Here is a 15,639-nt window from a genome sequence, read left to right on the forward strand (position 1 = left end):
GTGACGCATGCCCAATTATTTGGAAGCACTAGTTGGCACGAGAGAGTGTGCGTCGTCTGTGGCCGAATGGTATGGCAAAGCACCGGCTACTGTGCCGCAGGACACTTGTTCAAACCGAAGGTTAACACTGAGCACGTAATATCTTTTTATTTAAGAGTCCCGATGCGAGGCGGAACAGGCACATACCTATACCTACCACACAGTGCCTTGTGCGATGCAAATGACTGTTTGCATTAAAAAAAGTCGGACACTCAAAATATGAGTTAATTTGCATTCAAATTGACTACATCCTCGTCATGGATATGACAGATGGCCACAAAGAATAGAACGTGCGCGCACCCATCTCCAGGTACTCGTCGAAGAGTGAGAGCGTGTGCCACTGCGCCAGCACGTAGTCAGCCTCCCAGCGAGCCACTGAGCCTTTGCGATCGCCACTGTCACGGGCCATGTGATCCCGCCGCCAGGAGCGCCACCAATTCATGACCAGTCTGCGACAGTTTAACGAAAGAGAGAGAGAAAAGGAGGTAGCTCGAAACCTTGCCTTCAATCGATGGCTTCGTCCCGAACATGAGCACTGTAGCCTGGTTCATTTTTTTCCCCTCCTATATCCCGTTATTACTGCTATTTCTCGCAGCAGAGGGCTACTAAAGTACTGTTTGAGCACGGCTAATTTGAGCACGACAAACATGCACAATCGACTTTAGCAATCACATGTGTTAGCGGTAATCCTGTGCTGTAATCATATGCTGTTATCGGTTGTAATCACGTGCATGTGATTTGTGGATCTCCAGGCTAAAAGCTCTAGCATCTCATTAAACCATCTTTCCATCTCTGTGTCTGTTTGTCTCCCTCCCTATTTCTTATAATTATAGGTCGCTATCCCCGATTTCCCATTCTAGGATAGCAAATCAAATTTTCCATCTGGTTGCTCCTCGTTACGAGGCACGGAACAAATAAATGAGGACAAGTGGCTCTCCGCTATCAAGAGCCCCAATGCCGGGGCGCAACTATGGGCTGTCCAGAGGGCCCACGATGCGGCGGTCGGGCATGGCCTGACTGTCCCAACGTGGGAGCGGCCCGCTGAGTCGCGTACCTCAGGACGTTCATTAAAGTTTTCCATCCATCCATCCATCTGGTTGACATCCCTGCATTTCTTTCTTTAGTCTCGCTATTTGCCTTCGGTCACCTCATATATCGGTAACACTGCGCCTATCGCACTGTTATCGCGTACTCAATGTGCTAGATGTTCTTATTTGGGGCTGTAATCCCTGTCTGTATTTCAGCTGGTCAATGCATGTAATCCACCTGCGTACAGAAGTTCTCGGAGTACGGCAGTCACAAATCCAGAAATCGACAACTGCAATTAGAAGTTCTGTGTTAGTCGTTCACGTGCAGACCTTTATTATAGGCAAAGCTTCGCTAGGAAATTGTGCGGCCAAAATCAGAAAGTTTTTGTTTGTGCGAATTGTACATCAGTTACCGACATTTGCGTGGTTACGAGTCGCCTGCCATTGTTCGTAGGAACCTCTGCAGCGTACGACCCGTGTCAAGAAAACGGGCCTATCTTTTCTATGCGTAAGTGTTTCGAAAGCTCCCGAGAGATTTGGTTGCGCACCTGACCGACAGGGACGGTCACCACCCATTTTGGCCCTCTTGAACGACTGCACGGCGTGTCTTCCTAGTAGCACGGCGCAAAATTCAACCATGTGAGTCATGCGTCTGCTCATTGAATTGCAGCGACACACAGGTTTAGGTTGGAGGCTGGTAACAGTCCTCCGTACAATAATTAGTTTAACATTCTGCTGCCTGTTCTCGTCGACATCCCTAACATACCGCTACTTTTCACATTTTTTACCATCTATGTCGAGTAGCAGGCAGAAGAACTTTTGGCTCATGAACGACCTCTATGACTTCAGTGAAATTTCTTCTCCCTTTTATCTTAGGTAGCTAAGAGAAAATCGCTAATAAGCAATGCGATTGTGTGAGCTATGGTGTTGGCTGGCTAGGTACACATTTTTACATTGAAAATAGACATGTCAATTGAGAACTATGCTGATTTCAAGGAAGGCCACTTTCAGGCAGAATAGGTCACATTGCTGCATAGTACGTATTCCTTCTAAAGTGGCGTAGGCTGTTCTGTGCTCACCTTTCCTAGACTGGAAAGCCGATGAAAATGTTAGGTGTAGTCTTGGCTAAGACACCTTACAGACCATACGAATAAATAATGTCTATTATCTCGTCGTGACACCATAACATACTCAGATTGCACCACGAGCATGCAACGTGTTGTATCGGTGCAGCTAAAAGCAAGATTTCTCGTCAAAAAGGTGACTATAAGGGATAAAGGATCGTATAAAAAGCAGCAAGAAATGGAGGCCAAGTCTAAAATGACAAATTTTGCTGATCGTAGAAAATTTTCGGCGAAAGTGCAAATTTGAAACGTTGATGCACGAAAATAAGCCTGATAAAGAAAGAGGCACTTGTTTAGCGTGGAAGGTAAAACAGCAGCCAGATTTCCAACCAGAACGGGTTGAAGGGTGGGGGAGGGTTACAACAGCAAAAAGGAAAGGTGGTGGTGGTGGTAACATTTATTTAGGTCCTGAAGAATCTTCACCCCGTTTTTATAGGGGCAAGACTGCGGGCCGCTCCCACGTTGGGACGGGAAGGCCAAGCCTCACCGCCGCATCGTGGGCCTTCTGGACAGCCCGGAGTTGATTAATCCATTCTTGGCTCTTGACCAATGAATAAAATGCGTCCGCCATCAATACGTGGTCCGTGTGGTGCTGTAAAGAGGGGCACTCCCAGAGCATGTGTTTGAAATCACTAACTCCGCCGCAGTCGGGACAAAGAGGGGAGACCTCCGTGTACCTACTGATGATGGATAGTGTGGGATACGAGTTCGTTTGTATTAGCCTGAGGGTCACGGCTTGAGGCCTCGTGAGATTTCGATGTGGCAGGGGGAAAGCCCTACGACTCATCTGATAGTGGCTAGTGATCTCGTTGAAAGTGGAGAGAATGTCCCTGAAACGGGGGGGGTTCTGCCTCCGAAAAGGTCGGACCAAGCCCGTCGCCGGTCCCACCCGGCACACCGGCCTCCCAGTGCCCGGCGCGGCCGGAAAGACCTCGCGCCCGGGCATGGGCCAACTCATTAACGTTGGCTAGCCCCCCTAGTTCTGCGCCCTCGTGCGCCGGGAACCATGTAATGACGTGATGAGTAAGCACCTTACCCTCAAGTGCTCTACCAACCTCTTCACAAACTGCCCCAGTCGAGAAAGCTCGAAGGGCTGATCTCGAGTCCGTATAAATATCTTCCCTGTCCGACCGAAGGAGCGCCAGCGCAATGGCCAGCTGCTCCGCCTTGCAAGCCGATGACGTCCTGATTGACGCGGCCGATAACACTCGGCCCTTCATGTCCACGACGTTAGCAACAAAATGGCTGGAGTCGCCTTCGTATTGGGCAGCATCTACAAAACATGACTCTGCCTCGTGCGCATGTGCGTACCGCAAAAGCGCAGAGGCGCGAGCCATCCTCCTGCCAGTGTTGAAAGTCGGATGCACGTTCCTCGGAATTGGGGAGACCTTAATAGCCTGCCTCACACTATCCGAAAGCTGAACGTTCCTATCCCTTAACGTCTTCGGATTGATCCCGACCTTAGCCAGGATCCCTCTTCCCGCCTCTGTAGACAAGAGTCTAGCAGTTTGTGCGGATTGCTGCGCTTCGATAACTTCCTCTAATGTGTTGTGGACGCCTAGGCTTGCTAGGTTTTCTGTGCTTGTGCGCATTGGGAGTCCTAGGACTCTCTTAATACTTTTCCTGATGAGCGTGTTCAACTTGTTCATTTCGTGTTTCTGCCATCTGTGCATCGGAGTGACATAATTCACATGGCTCATGAGAAACGCGTGGAAAAGCCTGAGGAGATTATCTTCCTTAAGGCCTCCTTTTCTGTTCGAAACCCTTGCAATGAGTCTGATTATTCCTTCAGCATGTCCTCTAAGCTTATCTATAGTACGCCCGTGCTGACCGTTAGCTTCAATGATCATGCCTAGCACCCGGAGAGAACGAACCCTTGGGATATCGCTGCCGGACGACGTTCGCACGCCAATATCAATCTCCTCTGGAGGCCTCCACCCTCTAGGCTTGGGTCCTCTTCTAGTGGGACGATATAGAAGTAACTCCGATTTGGAAGACGATAGCCGGAGACCCATCCGATTGACGTGTTTTTCTACGCAATGCACCGCATCTTGCAGTGCGTCTTCAACGTGGCCTTCTGACCCGCCAGAGCACCAGAGGGCGATGTCGTCCGCATAGATTGCGGAGCCAATACCCTCCATCTGGTCAAGCTCGTTCGCCAAGCCCTGCATCGCTATGTTAAATAAGAGCGGCGAGACAACCGACCCCTGTGGAGTACCCCTTTTTCCTAGATCATAAGCCTCCGATTTCAGGTCACCCAATTTGATTGTGGCCCTCCTATCTCCGAGAAAAGAGTGCACGAATCTGTAAAATCTTTCCCCCAAGTTAAGGCGGGAGATAGAGTCTAGAATATGTTTATGCGACACGTTGTCAAAGGCCTTTTCCAGATCGAGACCGAGAATGGCCCTCGTGTCCCTGGTGTCTTTATCTAATATATCGTGCTTGATGAGTAGCATGACGTCCTGCGCGGAGAGGTGAGGCCTGAAGCCTATCATGTTGTTAGGAAAGAGACCCTCCTCCTCAATGTGTTTAGAGATCCGATCATTTATCACATGCTCCACCACCTTGCCCAAACAAGACGTGAGGGAGATGGGCCTGAGGTTCTCAGTTCCGGGGCTGCGCCCAGGCTTGGGAATGAGAACCACGGATGCAACCTTCCACTCATCTGGAAATACACCCGATTCCCAAATGCGGTTGATCTCTTCCGTTATGACCTTAATCGACCTGTCATCTAAATTGCGCAGCATTCTGTTGGTTACGCCATCCGGTCCCGGGGCTGACCTGCCATTGAGTTTCTGCAGTGTTTCGCGAACGTCCGCCTCCTGAAACGGCCTGTCTAGGCTCTCTGCCGATTTGCCCTCATATCGTGGACATTCCTGCCCCGTGGGCCCAGCCTTGTCCGCCAGGGGAAGATACCTCCGTGCCAAGTGCGTGGCGATTTCGTCATCCCCATGCTGCTGCCTTTCCGCATGAAGAATTTTATCCACCACCCGATTCTGATTGCTTTTGGTCTTATCCTCGTGGAGCAGGTACTTTAGTAGGTTCCATTTCCCACCTAATCGCATCTGCCCATCCACCATGTTACAAACCTCATCCCATTGCTGTCTCTCAAGCACTTGAAAGTGTGCCATAATTTTTTTGTTTAGCTCGGCTAGCCTCTTTCTAAGCCTACGATTGAGCTTTTGTGTTTTCCACCTAGCTAGTATAGATTCCTTGGCCTCTATTAAGTGTGCTAATCTGCTATCCATTTTCTCGACCTCCAGCTCCGTGTGTATCGACTTGGTCACTTCTCCTACGTCCCTTTTGACTCTATCCAACCATTCCTGGAAGTTCTCAGGAGAATCACCCCCTCTTTCCTCGCTGATCTTACGGAAATGATCCCAGTCTATGTATTTGAATGCCCTGGGAGGCTTTCTGCCTACCTGCAGCACGGTGCTAGCAATATAATGATAGCTGCCCAATTCTACCCCTAAGTTAGCCCATGAAAATTCCCCTGTCGACCCCACGAATGTGAGGTCCGGAGTTGAATCCTGTGACACGGAGTTGCCAATCCTGGTGGGGAAGTTGGAATCGGTGATTAACGTGAGGCCAAGATCCGCCGCTGCCTGCCAGAGGTTCTCGCCCTTGCGTGTAGTGTGGGGGTAACCCCACGCCTGATGCTGGGCATTAAAATCCCCGGCCACAACAATGGGGGCCCTGGCCTTGCCTGCCATAGAAGCCGCCTTAACCAACAATGAAGTGAAGCGATGCTGCCCCCCTCTAGGGGAACTGTACACGTTCAGTATGAATACGCTATTCCTGAGCTCACCGCTCGGGATAACCTCGCCAAAAAGGTATTCAATTTTGCAACTACCCATGTTTAAGTCATGCTCGATAAAAGTGTGTTTGTTAGAGACCAGGGTGGAGACCCCCCCTACTCTCCGGTCCTTTCTTTACGTACGATTTGTAGCCCGACAGAGAAACTCTATCCACCAATACCTCTTGTAATAGAATAATCTGCGGTCTCGAATCTCTCGATCTGAGGAACTGCTGAAGGGCCGCCCTTTTTTGAGAGAAGCCCCAACAGTTCCATTGCCAGATCGTAAAGTTCAATACGCCGTTACTCGCAGCCATCATTGGAAATATCAACCAATTCTGCCCGTGTACTACCATCGGGCTCCCCCGAGGAAGCAGCCTTCCTCTTAACTAGACTCTTTATTCGCTTCTTGGCTCTCAATTTGCCTACCTCTTCCTCAAGCTTGGATGTCCTTGCAGTAAGAGAGGCCATCGCCTCCGCCAGTTTGCCTAAGAGTCTCCTTAATATCTGCCAAGGAATCTGTGATTTGCACCCGAAAATCGAGCTCCTCGTTCCTGACGTGCTCAGTAGTTGCCTTTCTCTTTGACGGCCTAACCTCAGAATGAGTATCCATTGGAACCTCAGCTGTTGGCGACTCCCCTACATTCTCGACGGGCCTGTTCGGCTGCGATGGAGGAGTAGCCTTCGCCACCTTAGCTCCCTTCATTTCTGCTATCTCAGCCCTGAGTTGTTCAACAATGCCTCTAAGAGTAGCATTCTCCTTTTGGATTTGACTAACTAGCTCAAAGCTAACATGCTCTGAAGCAGCACCCCCCTTTACCTGTGGCTTTGTCATTTTCAAAAAGGAAAAAAAGGAAAAGTTTTTCCTTTGTCATTTTCAAAAAGGAAAAGGAAAGGTTTTTCTTTCCTTTTGTCAAAAAGGAAAGAAAAAGAAAAATTACGAGAAAAAAAACACACACACACAATAAAGAGCGATGCAAGTGGAAAGCTTACGGCTGTCCGATTTCCTGAATATTGTTGATGACTTGTTTGCCCACCATGACTATTGCCAGTTGAACGCACACTTCGTACAGGCAGCCACCTTCGCACTGAAAAACAAACGCAACAATAGCAATTTTCAGGTATTGCTTCCTCTAGATGGGCATGTGTTAATGCCTTGACCACTGGTCGCTTTATTAAAGCTATATGTATATTTGAGGATTACACTGAAGTGAGTACCGACGGAATGACTCACGCAGTAGTAGAATACACACACAAAAAAACAGTAAACGGGAGCAAGCATTCGTGTAACATTGAGCGCGCGTTATCGGAACACAATGTCTGAACGCAGAGTACGCAAAACCTGTTTGTGATCAAGACCATAAAATGCACAAATTTCAGCAGCCGCCGTGGTCGCTTAGTGGCTATGGCGTTGGGCCCCTAAGCACGAGGTCGCGTGATCGAATCCTGGCCACGGCGGCCGCATTTCGATGGTGGCGAAATGCGAGAACACCCGTGTACTTAGATTTAGGTGCACGTTAAAGAACCCCAGCTGGTCCAAATTATTTCGGAGAGACCGGAGAGACCTACTACGGCGTACCTCATAATCAGACCGTGGTTTTGGCACGTAAAACCCATTAAAAAGTTGCAGCACTCAAGATATAGTGCTATCTCTGTCTACACATCCCTCATGCAAAACTGAACACATTCAGTCTATGCCCTCCTTGCTCTCCAAATCACTCTATCACTCACTGACGTACCGAGTCACTCACTCACCTACTCGGCCCCAAGTTCAGATTGGGAAGTTTGCTGGCGCAAAGAGACGATAGCATATCTTCTGTGTGTTTGTCGTCGTTTTAGTGCACAAAGCAATGTACTCAGCACCACGCTCGACAAGATTGACAGCCGTCCCCTTACGGAGGCCAGAATTCTTGGTCCCAGCCGACGTCGGCACGAACTGATTTAAAAGCGCTAGTATGCTTTTTAAAAGAAACAGGACTTATTGAAAAACTGTAGAATGTGCGAACTGATGCGTTCCTTTTTTTCTTTATTATCTTTTTTAATCTTTACTTGTTTTCTAATCCTTTCTGTCCTTGCCTCATCCTCCTGTGCAGAGTAGCCAACCAGACACTTAACCTGGTCAACTTCTCTGCCTTTCACCTCTTATTTTCCTTCCTTCCTACTCGTGCACTCAATACTTTCTTACTCATTCACTGATTCATGTGATTACTCACTCGTTGATCCACTGGGCTTATCCATGGCCTAACTGCCAGACGAGTACATAATCTAGCACGGCTTCGCACGAAAAAGGTATTTTCAAATTCTAAGCACAGTGCATTTGTGAGAATTAATGAGATCTCCAACCAATCCTGTTTCTAAATATCCATGCCTCTAAAGAAAACGTCTTGCTCAAGAGTTACGCATACCTTGTCCAAGCTGTATCCAAAAAGTGTCCCCTCCTTGCCAGGGTGCCCGGAGAATCTGAGTGGTGAAAAGCAAGGCGTTATTCTGAGTCTTCTGTGCGTCAGCTGACTTCACAACACACATTTTCTTCCAAATTAAAACGTAGCAAACAAGAACAAATAAAAAAAAAACGATAGGCATTAACGATTCCTCTCGTTTGACTCTGAATTGCGACAGGAGCCTCTTTCCGAACTTACTGCAAATGCCTCAAAGTTTGCCGAGTTCCTACAAGTCACCGCAAGATCCCCGCAAGCACATCGCAAACTCCCCAAATTCTTAGAACAATATGAAAACTCCAACCACGGCCGCTCGGCATTGTAGGACCGGCCATGCTCCTACAATGTGCAAGAGTAATTAACAGCAACAAAGCACGCTTAATGGCTTACGGAACCGCAATGCTGTAACCCACTTAGTAAGCAGCTTGTCGTGACAGTGGTGTGCGTAGACGAAGAAAAACCAAGAACTTTGGCAGTGCTGCCATCTAGTGCTGCAATGACGTATTGATGGATTAAAGCGGCCCTGCTACCACACGTAATGAAAGTGCTTGTACATGAAGGGAAACGCTTCAGGAATCTCTTCTGGCAAGAAGGCTTCAGAATCGTTGTTTAAAAAGAAATGACGAAGCATCAACAACGAACGCGACTCATGTCCCAAAAACCTGTAGCCAATATTTCGAACGCGAGAACTTCTCTCTTTCGTTTTCCTTTTCTGCCTGGTTCCCCTTCCCTCATGTGGTGTAGGGTAGCAAACCACGTGCGGCTTGGTTAACCTGCCTGCCTTTGCTTTTCTCTGTCTCTCCATACTAATAAAGAACAAAGCTCTCCTCCCAGGGCTAGCAACTTGTCATGGTACAAGCTAGTATTGTGATTCTGATTCATGATGACGACGACAATGATGATGCTGCTTCGGCCATTTGAAATTGGTCACCACTCGACTGAATTGGATCAAAGCGAAGAAGAATGACCCAATGTCCCGAGTGACAATTAGTGGTGGCCCTGCGCTAAATTTGTAGCGCAACTGCAACTCGTCTGGCACAAGACCGGCCGCGGTTGATCTCGACTAGAATGATTTGCATTAAAACAAGCACAGAAGGATGTTCGTAAAACGACAGCGCTACTTAAAATTTTAACTTCGTTAATGCTATTGTGAGAACATACTGCAGTGGTAGCAGCACCGATGAACGCCATCATATAGCTGAGCTAATGTGCATCCCTGGCAGCAAGAAAAGCATACGCTCTATAGGATGACTTAGACAACGACAGTGTTTCGACATCATCATCATCAGCCTAAAATTTTTTTTTAATTATGGGGTTTTACGTGCCAAAACCAGTTCTGATTATGAGGCACGCCGTAGTGGGGGACTCCGTAAATTTGGACCACCTGGGGTTCTTTAACGTGCACCTAAATCTAAGTACACGGGTGTTTTCGCATTTCGACCCCATCGAAATGCGGCCGCCGTGGCCGGGATTCGATCCCGCGACCTCGTGCTCAGCAGCCCAACACCATAGCCACTGAGCAACCACGGCGGGTCATCCTATATTTATGTCCATTGCAGGACGAAGGCATCTGTCTTGCGCTAGCCGATGCCAACTCGCGCCTGCAAATTTCCTAACTTCATCACTCCACCTAGTTTTCCGCCGTCCTCGACTGCGCTTCTCTGCTCTTGGGATCCATTCTGTAACTCAAACGGCCCACCGGTTATCCATCCTACGCTTTACATGGCCTGCCCAGCTCCATTTTTTTCGCTTATTATCAATTAGAATATCGGCTATCCCCGTTCGCTCTCTGATCCACACCGATCTCTTCCTGTCTCTTAGCGTTAGGCCTAACATTTTGCGTTCCATCGCTGTTTGTGCGGTCCTTAACTTGTTCTCAAGCTTCTTTGTTAACCTCCAAGTTTCTCCCATATGTTTCGACATACCTTCCTTTAAAGAATGCAATGTATATCAGCGAAGAGTATGTGTTGAGGAAGGTAAACAGGAACATCTTGAACGTGAAGCTGTCTTCGTACTCCCGTTGCGTCCTCGGGCGTTCTGAAAGCAAACACAGACGACATTAATCCACTCAGGCGCCGAACACTGATGTTCTTAACAAAACGTAACCTACATGGACATATTTTATTGGACTACTTTTTGGCGATAGCACGGACTGCGCCACTTGCACCTGCTTCGCGGAGGACTAGAACGTGGCGTTACAATCATTACAATGCTATGCGGAAGCCATGATACACCAGAATAATATCGGAGGAGTAAGGCAGTATACGTAAACTATCTGTAGCACTGTCGGATAAAATGAATATCGCATAAACGCAGTAGCTCAGTGGCTACAGCGTTGCGTTGCTGTGCTCGAGGTTGCTGGTTCGATACCGACCACGGCGGCTGCAAATAGATGGGGGACAAATGCTAGAACGGTCGTGTGCTTAGATTTAAGTTCGTGGTAAAGAAGCCCAGGTGGTCAAAATTAATCCGGAGCGCCCCCTAAGCCATGCCTCGTAATCAGGTCATGGTTATGACAAGTAAAACGGCACATTTTGTTCATCCTTAGGTTTGTCGTTTAGGCTGCGACATAAATATATATATATATCAGTGGAGGGCAGAATTCCAGGATCCGTCAGAGAAATAGCTCAAAGAAGAGAAGCACGTAGCAAAAAATAACTCAAAATTATTTATCGACTGTAACACACACACACACACACACACACACACACACACACACACACACACACACACACACACACACACACACACACACACACACACACGTATATATGTTGCATTCGAGTAATAAATTTGCGTGGAAGTCTGCCTGGCGCTTGTCTAGTTCCCGCACTACGAATTTGTGTCATGAATCCTCAACTAGCTCAGTGCCATACCTTTTCGCAGCGAAACGTCACTGCTTAGGGTGCACTGCCTGATTCCTCGGCGAGACAATTTACAAACTGCAACACTTAATTGTTCGAGAAAATTTCAGTGCACGAGCAGCCTCCGCACATGAAAATATGGTGCAAGTACGTTGTAAAGACATGAACACTTTATAAAATGCCTAGGTATGTATGTGCGTCTGTGGGAGAAAATGTTGCAGCACCTCGATGAAACGGACCTCCAATGCTTAAATTTAGTTTCATACTGAAGTTATGGCGCATGGCGACCCAAGTGGGAAAAAAAGAACGCTGTGTTTCTCTCGGCTATCGCAATTACATTTCATTCGTTCTGAAAACCGAAGAGTATGGTTATTTTTTCAAGCCGCAAGAGGCTAGTCTGCATGGTCTACGAAATATACTCGACTCATGGCCGCTGTTAGATACGGACCCTTTTCCTGGCATCACTCAAGTTCCCCGACCACATAAAATCGCCGTCGCATCCCAATTATGGTGCGCCGGGGCGCATAAACCACGTTACCAGACCCCTCAGACAGGTTGGCGACCTCACCTCATGCGCCGCACGTCGAGCTATTGTCTCCCCCCTGCTTGACTCTTCCCGAAAGTGCAACGGGAGGCTGGAACGGTTCCAGGCAGTTGACCTTGGTCCCGAAAAAAAGCGGTTTTGCAGCTCTGAAAGGTCGTTCGAGAACTACCCGTCCCCTTCAGCGGAGCGCTTCCAGGCGAGGAGGCAACGCCGGAGGCAAGTCAACAATAGGACAATGGAGCCCTTGGAGCGTCCCCATTGGCCGAATATGACGGCACTTGCACGGGCCAATACCATAGGAGGAAAATGACGACCCCTGAGCTGGCTCGACGATTGGCCGAAAGTGACGTGACCCCGAGAGACCGAAGGGGTTAAAAGAGAGACAAATCGAGGAGAAGGACATTCCTCTTCTGGCCACGGGCCGCAGCGTCCGATTTGCTGCCGGCCGTCGATCACTTTATGACTGTTAATTACTTTGTATTATCACTGTAAATAATGTAAATAAACCCTCAGTTTCCCCAAGTCCGCCTCCACGTCCCCCAACTCCCGCAACCAACGCCTGCCAGATCCAGTACAGCATGTATATTTGTCGGTGTGCCGTTCGCTGCCCATTTGGATAGACGCATGTAAGCTAGTCATCGTGCGAGAAATACAACTTACCAATGTCTGTCAGCCGCGTGGCTATTTTGCTGTATACCTGCGCAAAAAAAAAAGAATGCAAGGGGCGTATGCTATGACTCAGGGCACCTCCAAAAAGGTTGGACAGGTGGAAATGAAGTCTACCATCAGTGCTACCTTGAAAAAAAAAAAGAACAAACGCGAACACAGAGGCCAGATTGAGCCACAGCAAGATAAATACACTGGGAAACACGCAGCAGTGCGATTCTAGAAGATAAGAAGTAGGAGCACAAATTCAACATTTTACCGAGATGAAAAGTTCAATAATCAAATGGAGCTGCTTGAATATATTCCTGGTTCCTTCACAAACTGGTTCTCGTTTCTGTCTTCACAAATGTTGTGTTTTTGGTTTTAACGTGGTAACTCATAAGAGACCCCCATTGCGCCTGCACACAAACGGTTCTTTTTTTTTTTTTAGAATGCACACTTCACAACTGATTTCCCTGCATTTTTCTTTTCAAATCGTTGCCCGCAGCACATCTATTACTTTGTGCAGCATTATCATAAAGAATACGGACAGCTGGTGTCACCTGCAGACGCGTATGTTTCTTTAAACAAAGATTAAAAAAAATACTTCTTGACAGCCCACTTTGTTAACTCGGATTGCGTGTAAATGTTTCGGTTGCACTCTATCTCCGGCCCTAGCCACTAGCATCTAGAGACACAGGCAGAAGAGAGAAAGGAAACGCGGGGAATATACGATTATGTAGAGGCTATAAACGTTTCCCGTGTCACTTCTATGTATTCTTTACTATCAGTACAACCTTCCGAAATATTTTATTTAAATCATTAATGAAGCTTCCCTTTATTTTCAATCTCTTTTATCTGCTTGTCTGTTTCGTCACATTACTATAGTACGCACCGTACTTTTGTTTTCGGTTTTCATTTTTCTATTGCTTTATTTCAGTAATGCACTTACTGTGCTTAGTCTCCACCCAATCATCCGTCGACACAACAGTGTGTGTACGTGCCATGTTTTCGCCTATATATCATGATCATGATCATTATAATCATGACATCTCGTGCTATAGAGAACAAAGGCAACCTCATGGACAGTGACATGTACAGCGGTCGTACCCTGTTCATGAGCAAGATGATGACCAGGTTGAGCATCGAGGCTGTTACCGCCGTAGTGACATGCGCTAGTGCCCGCCAGTTCTGGTCTCGAGACAGTAGCGCCACCAGAATGATGCGGTAGGCGATGATGCCGAACACCGTGCATATCACCAAGCACAACTGCGAGGAGCATCACAAGTAACAGTTGCAAAAAATTACGTGAAATTACAGGGGATTAACAGCTCAAATTAATTCGTGGGCTACGAAAAAAGCTCTAGTAGGGGCTTCGGAATCATCATCGTCATCATCGTCACAACCACCACCACGACCACCAACACCACTTTACCCTAGTGTTTGTTCACCGCAAGACGAAGGCCTCTCCCTGTGACTTTCACTTACCCCTGTCTTGCATTAGATCACTTCATCCCATGCTTGCAAACTCCTAGTCCTCTGCCGTCACTGACGGTGCTTCCTTTCTTTTGCCATCCATTCTGTAACTATGATAGACCATTGGTTATCTGCCCTATGTACCTTACTTGTCCTGCCCAACTCCACCTTTTCTTCCTAATGTCAACTAGAATGTCGGCTACGCTCTAATCCACACTGCTGTCTACTTGTCTCTTAACGTAACGCCTATAGTTTTTCGTTCCATTGCTCGTTGCGGTATTTTAACGAAGGAGCTGTTTAAGCCGACCGTTAGTCCGCGCAGAGAACGGAAAATGTGGGCCGATCCTGGCGGTCATGCAGAAAGGGTCCAAGCGCAATGGCACCTACCCCATGCGAACTAGCGAAGCTGTTTAAGCCTAGCCCAAATACGTGGCCAATACCTTGCGATAGCCAATCGATAGCCAATCAATAGCTAATTGATAATCGACAAATATTCAAAAAATTCTCGAAAATGCTGGGGATTACTTGGTAGTGCTTAGCCTAACCCAATTACGTGGCCAATGCCTTGCGATAGCCAATCAATAGGTAATCGATATTTCATCAATAATCAATATATTCCGGGATGACTTGGTAGTGCTAGGTGCCGATCAGCTCCACTGTTTCTTCAGCCTTGCGCCTATAGTGCAAGCTACTCTAATTTTTAGCTCCTTCTCAAGCATCTTTGTTAACCTCAACGTTTCTGTCTCACTTGTAGGAAGCAATGCCTATACACTTCTCATTTTCACTTTCCAGAATAGCAATAAACTGCCGGTAATGACTTGGTAATACTTGCCATTCACAGTTCAAGTCAATTTCATTGTTTCGAAGACTTCCTTCTCATTATACGGGTAGCGTGTGGCTTTGGTTGGTAACTACTTTATCGATAGTCCTGCAGAGCTTTTCCCGATGGGGCCTTAGGTCTCCCACGTGGGGACGTCGAGGTGTTGCCTCGCCGCCGCCTCGCGGGCCTGCTGGACGGCCCAGAGTTGATCGCCGAGGCTGGGGCTGCGCAAGGCAGTGTGGCTAATTGGCCTAAATAAATGGGTTTGTGCGCCGAATCCAGAGGCTCACTGTCAATCAAGAAGTTTCATTCTCTTGTCTTTCGACCACCTGTTCTCGTTATTATTTTATTTAAACGTGCACATAAATATGACTACACAAGCGTTATTTGCATACCACCCTCTTAGGAATGGGGCCCCCACAACCGGGAATTGAACCCTGGACCTCGTGTTCAGCTTCAGAGCCACGTTGCCATTGAGTCACCACAGCGGCTTGAATTCATAACAGTTTGGAATTTTTACACCGAAGGATCGTCAGATGTCAAATGTTCGCCGTTGTGTGCCCGTACCGGTGTGGTCCTCCTTGTTGGTGGGGGCATTGGTGTTACAGGAGGTTCTAGCCTCGCAGGTGACGCCGGCAATCTCTCCACCTGTAGTGCCTCTTTCTGGATATACAATTTGTCAGCACATGTCTGAAAGTCCACTGTCGCTAATAAACGTAAGACGAAGGTTTTAGCAGCCCTGTTCCGATGATTTGGCGACCTTCTGGAAACACCAGATGTTGTGCGCAGTCGTGTGGGAAACCTCTTCTTCTTATAGCGTCGTGTAGAACTTTTCGCTCAACAGAGTAACGCCGGCACGACCATA

General features: G+C 47.7%; 1 protein-coding gene across 1 annotated transcript in view; it reads right to left on the reverse strand.

The window, feature by feature from the left end:
* The window catches only part of LOC119463972 (anoctamin-4), a 142,748-nt gene that overhangs the window by 56,083 nt on the left and 71,026 nt on the right, over positions 1-15,639 (reverse strand). Inside the window, exons 20-25 of the mRNA XM_049655446.1 lie at positions 13,589-13,747; positions 12,494-12,530; positions 10,351-10,462; positions 8,393-8,447; positions 6,981-7,075; positions 340-488 (exon numbers count right to left, since the gene is read on the reverse strand). Of these exons, the coding sequence (XP_049511403.1) occupies positions 340-488; positions 6,981-7,075; positions 8,393-8,447; positions 10,351-10,462; positions 12,494-12,530; positions 13,589-13,747 (607 nt within the window). The remainder of the gene's footprint in view (positions 1-339; positions 489-6,980; positions 7,076-8,392; positions 8,448-10,350; positions 10,463-12,493; positions 12,531-13,588; positions 13,748-15,639) is intronic.

The sequence above is a fragment of the Dermacentor silvarum genome, chromosome 9 (genome assembly GCF_013339745.2).
Source record: "Dermacentor silvarum isolate Dsil-2018 chromosome 9, BIME_Dsil_1.4, whole genome shotgun sequence".
Taxonomy (NCBI): Eukaryota; Metazoa; Arthropoda; class Arachnida; order Ixodida; family Ixodidae; genus Dermacentor; species Dermacentor silvarum.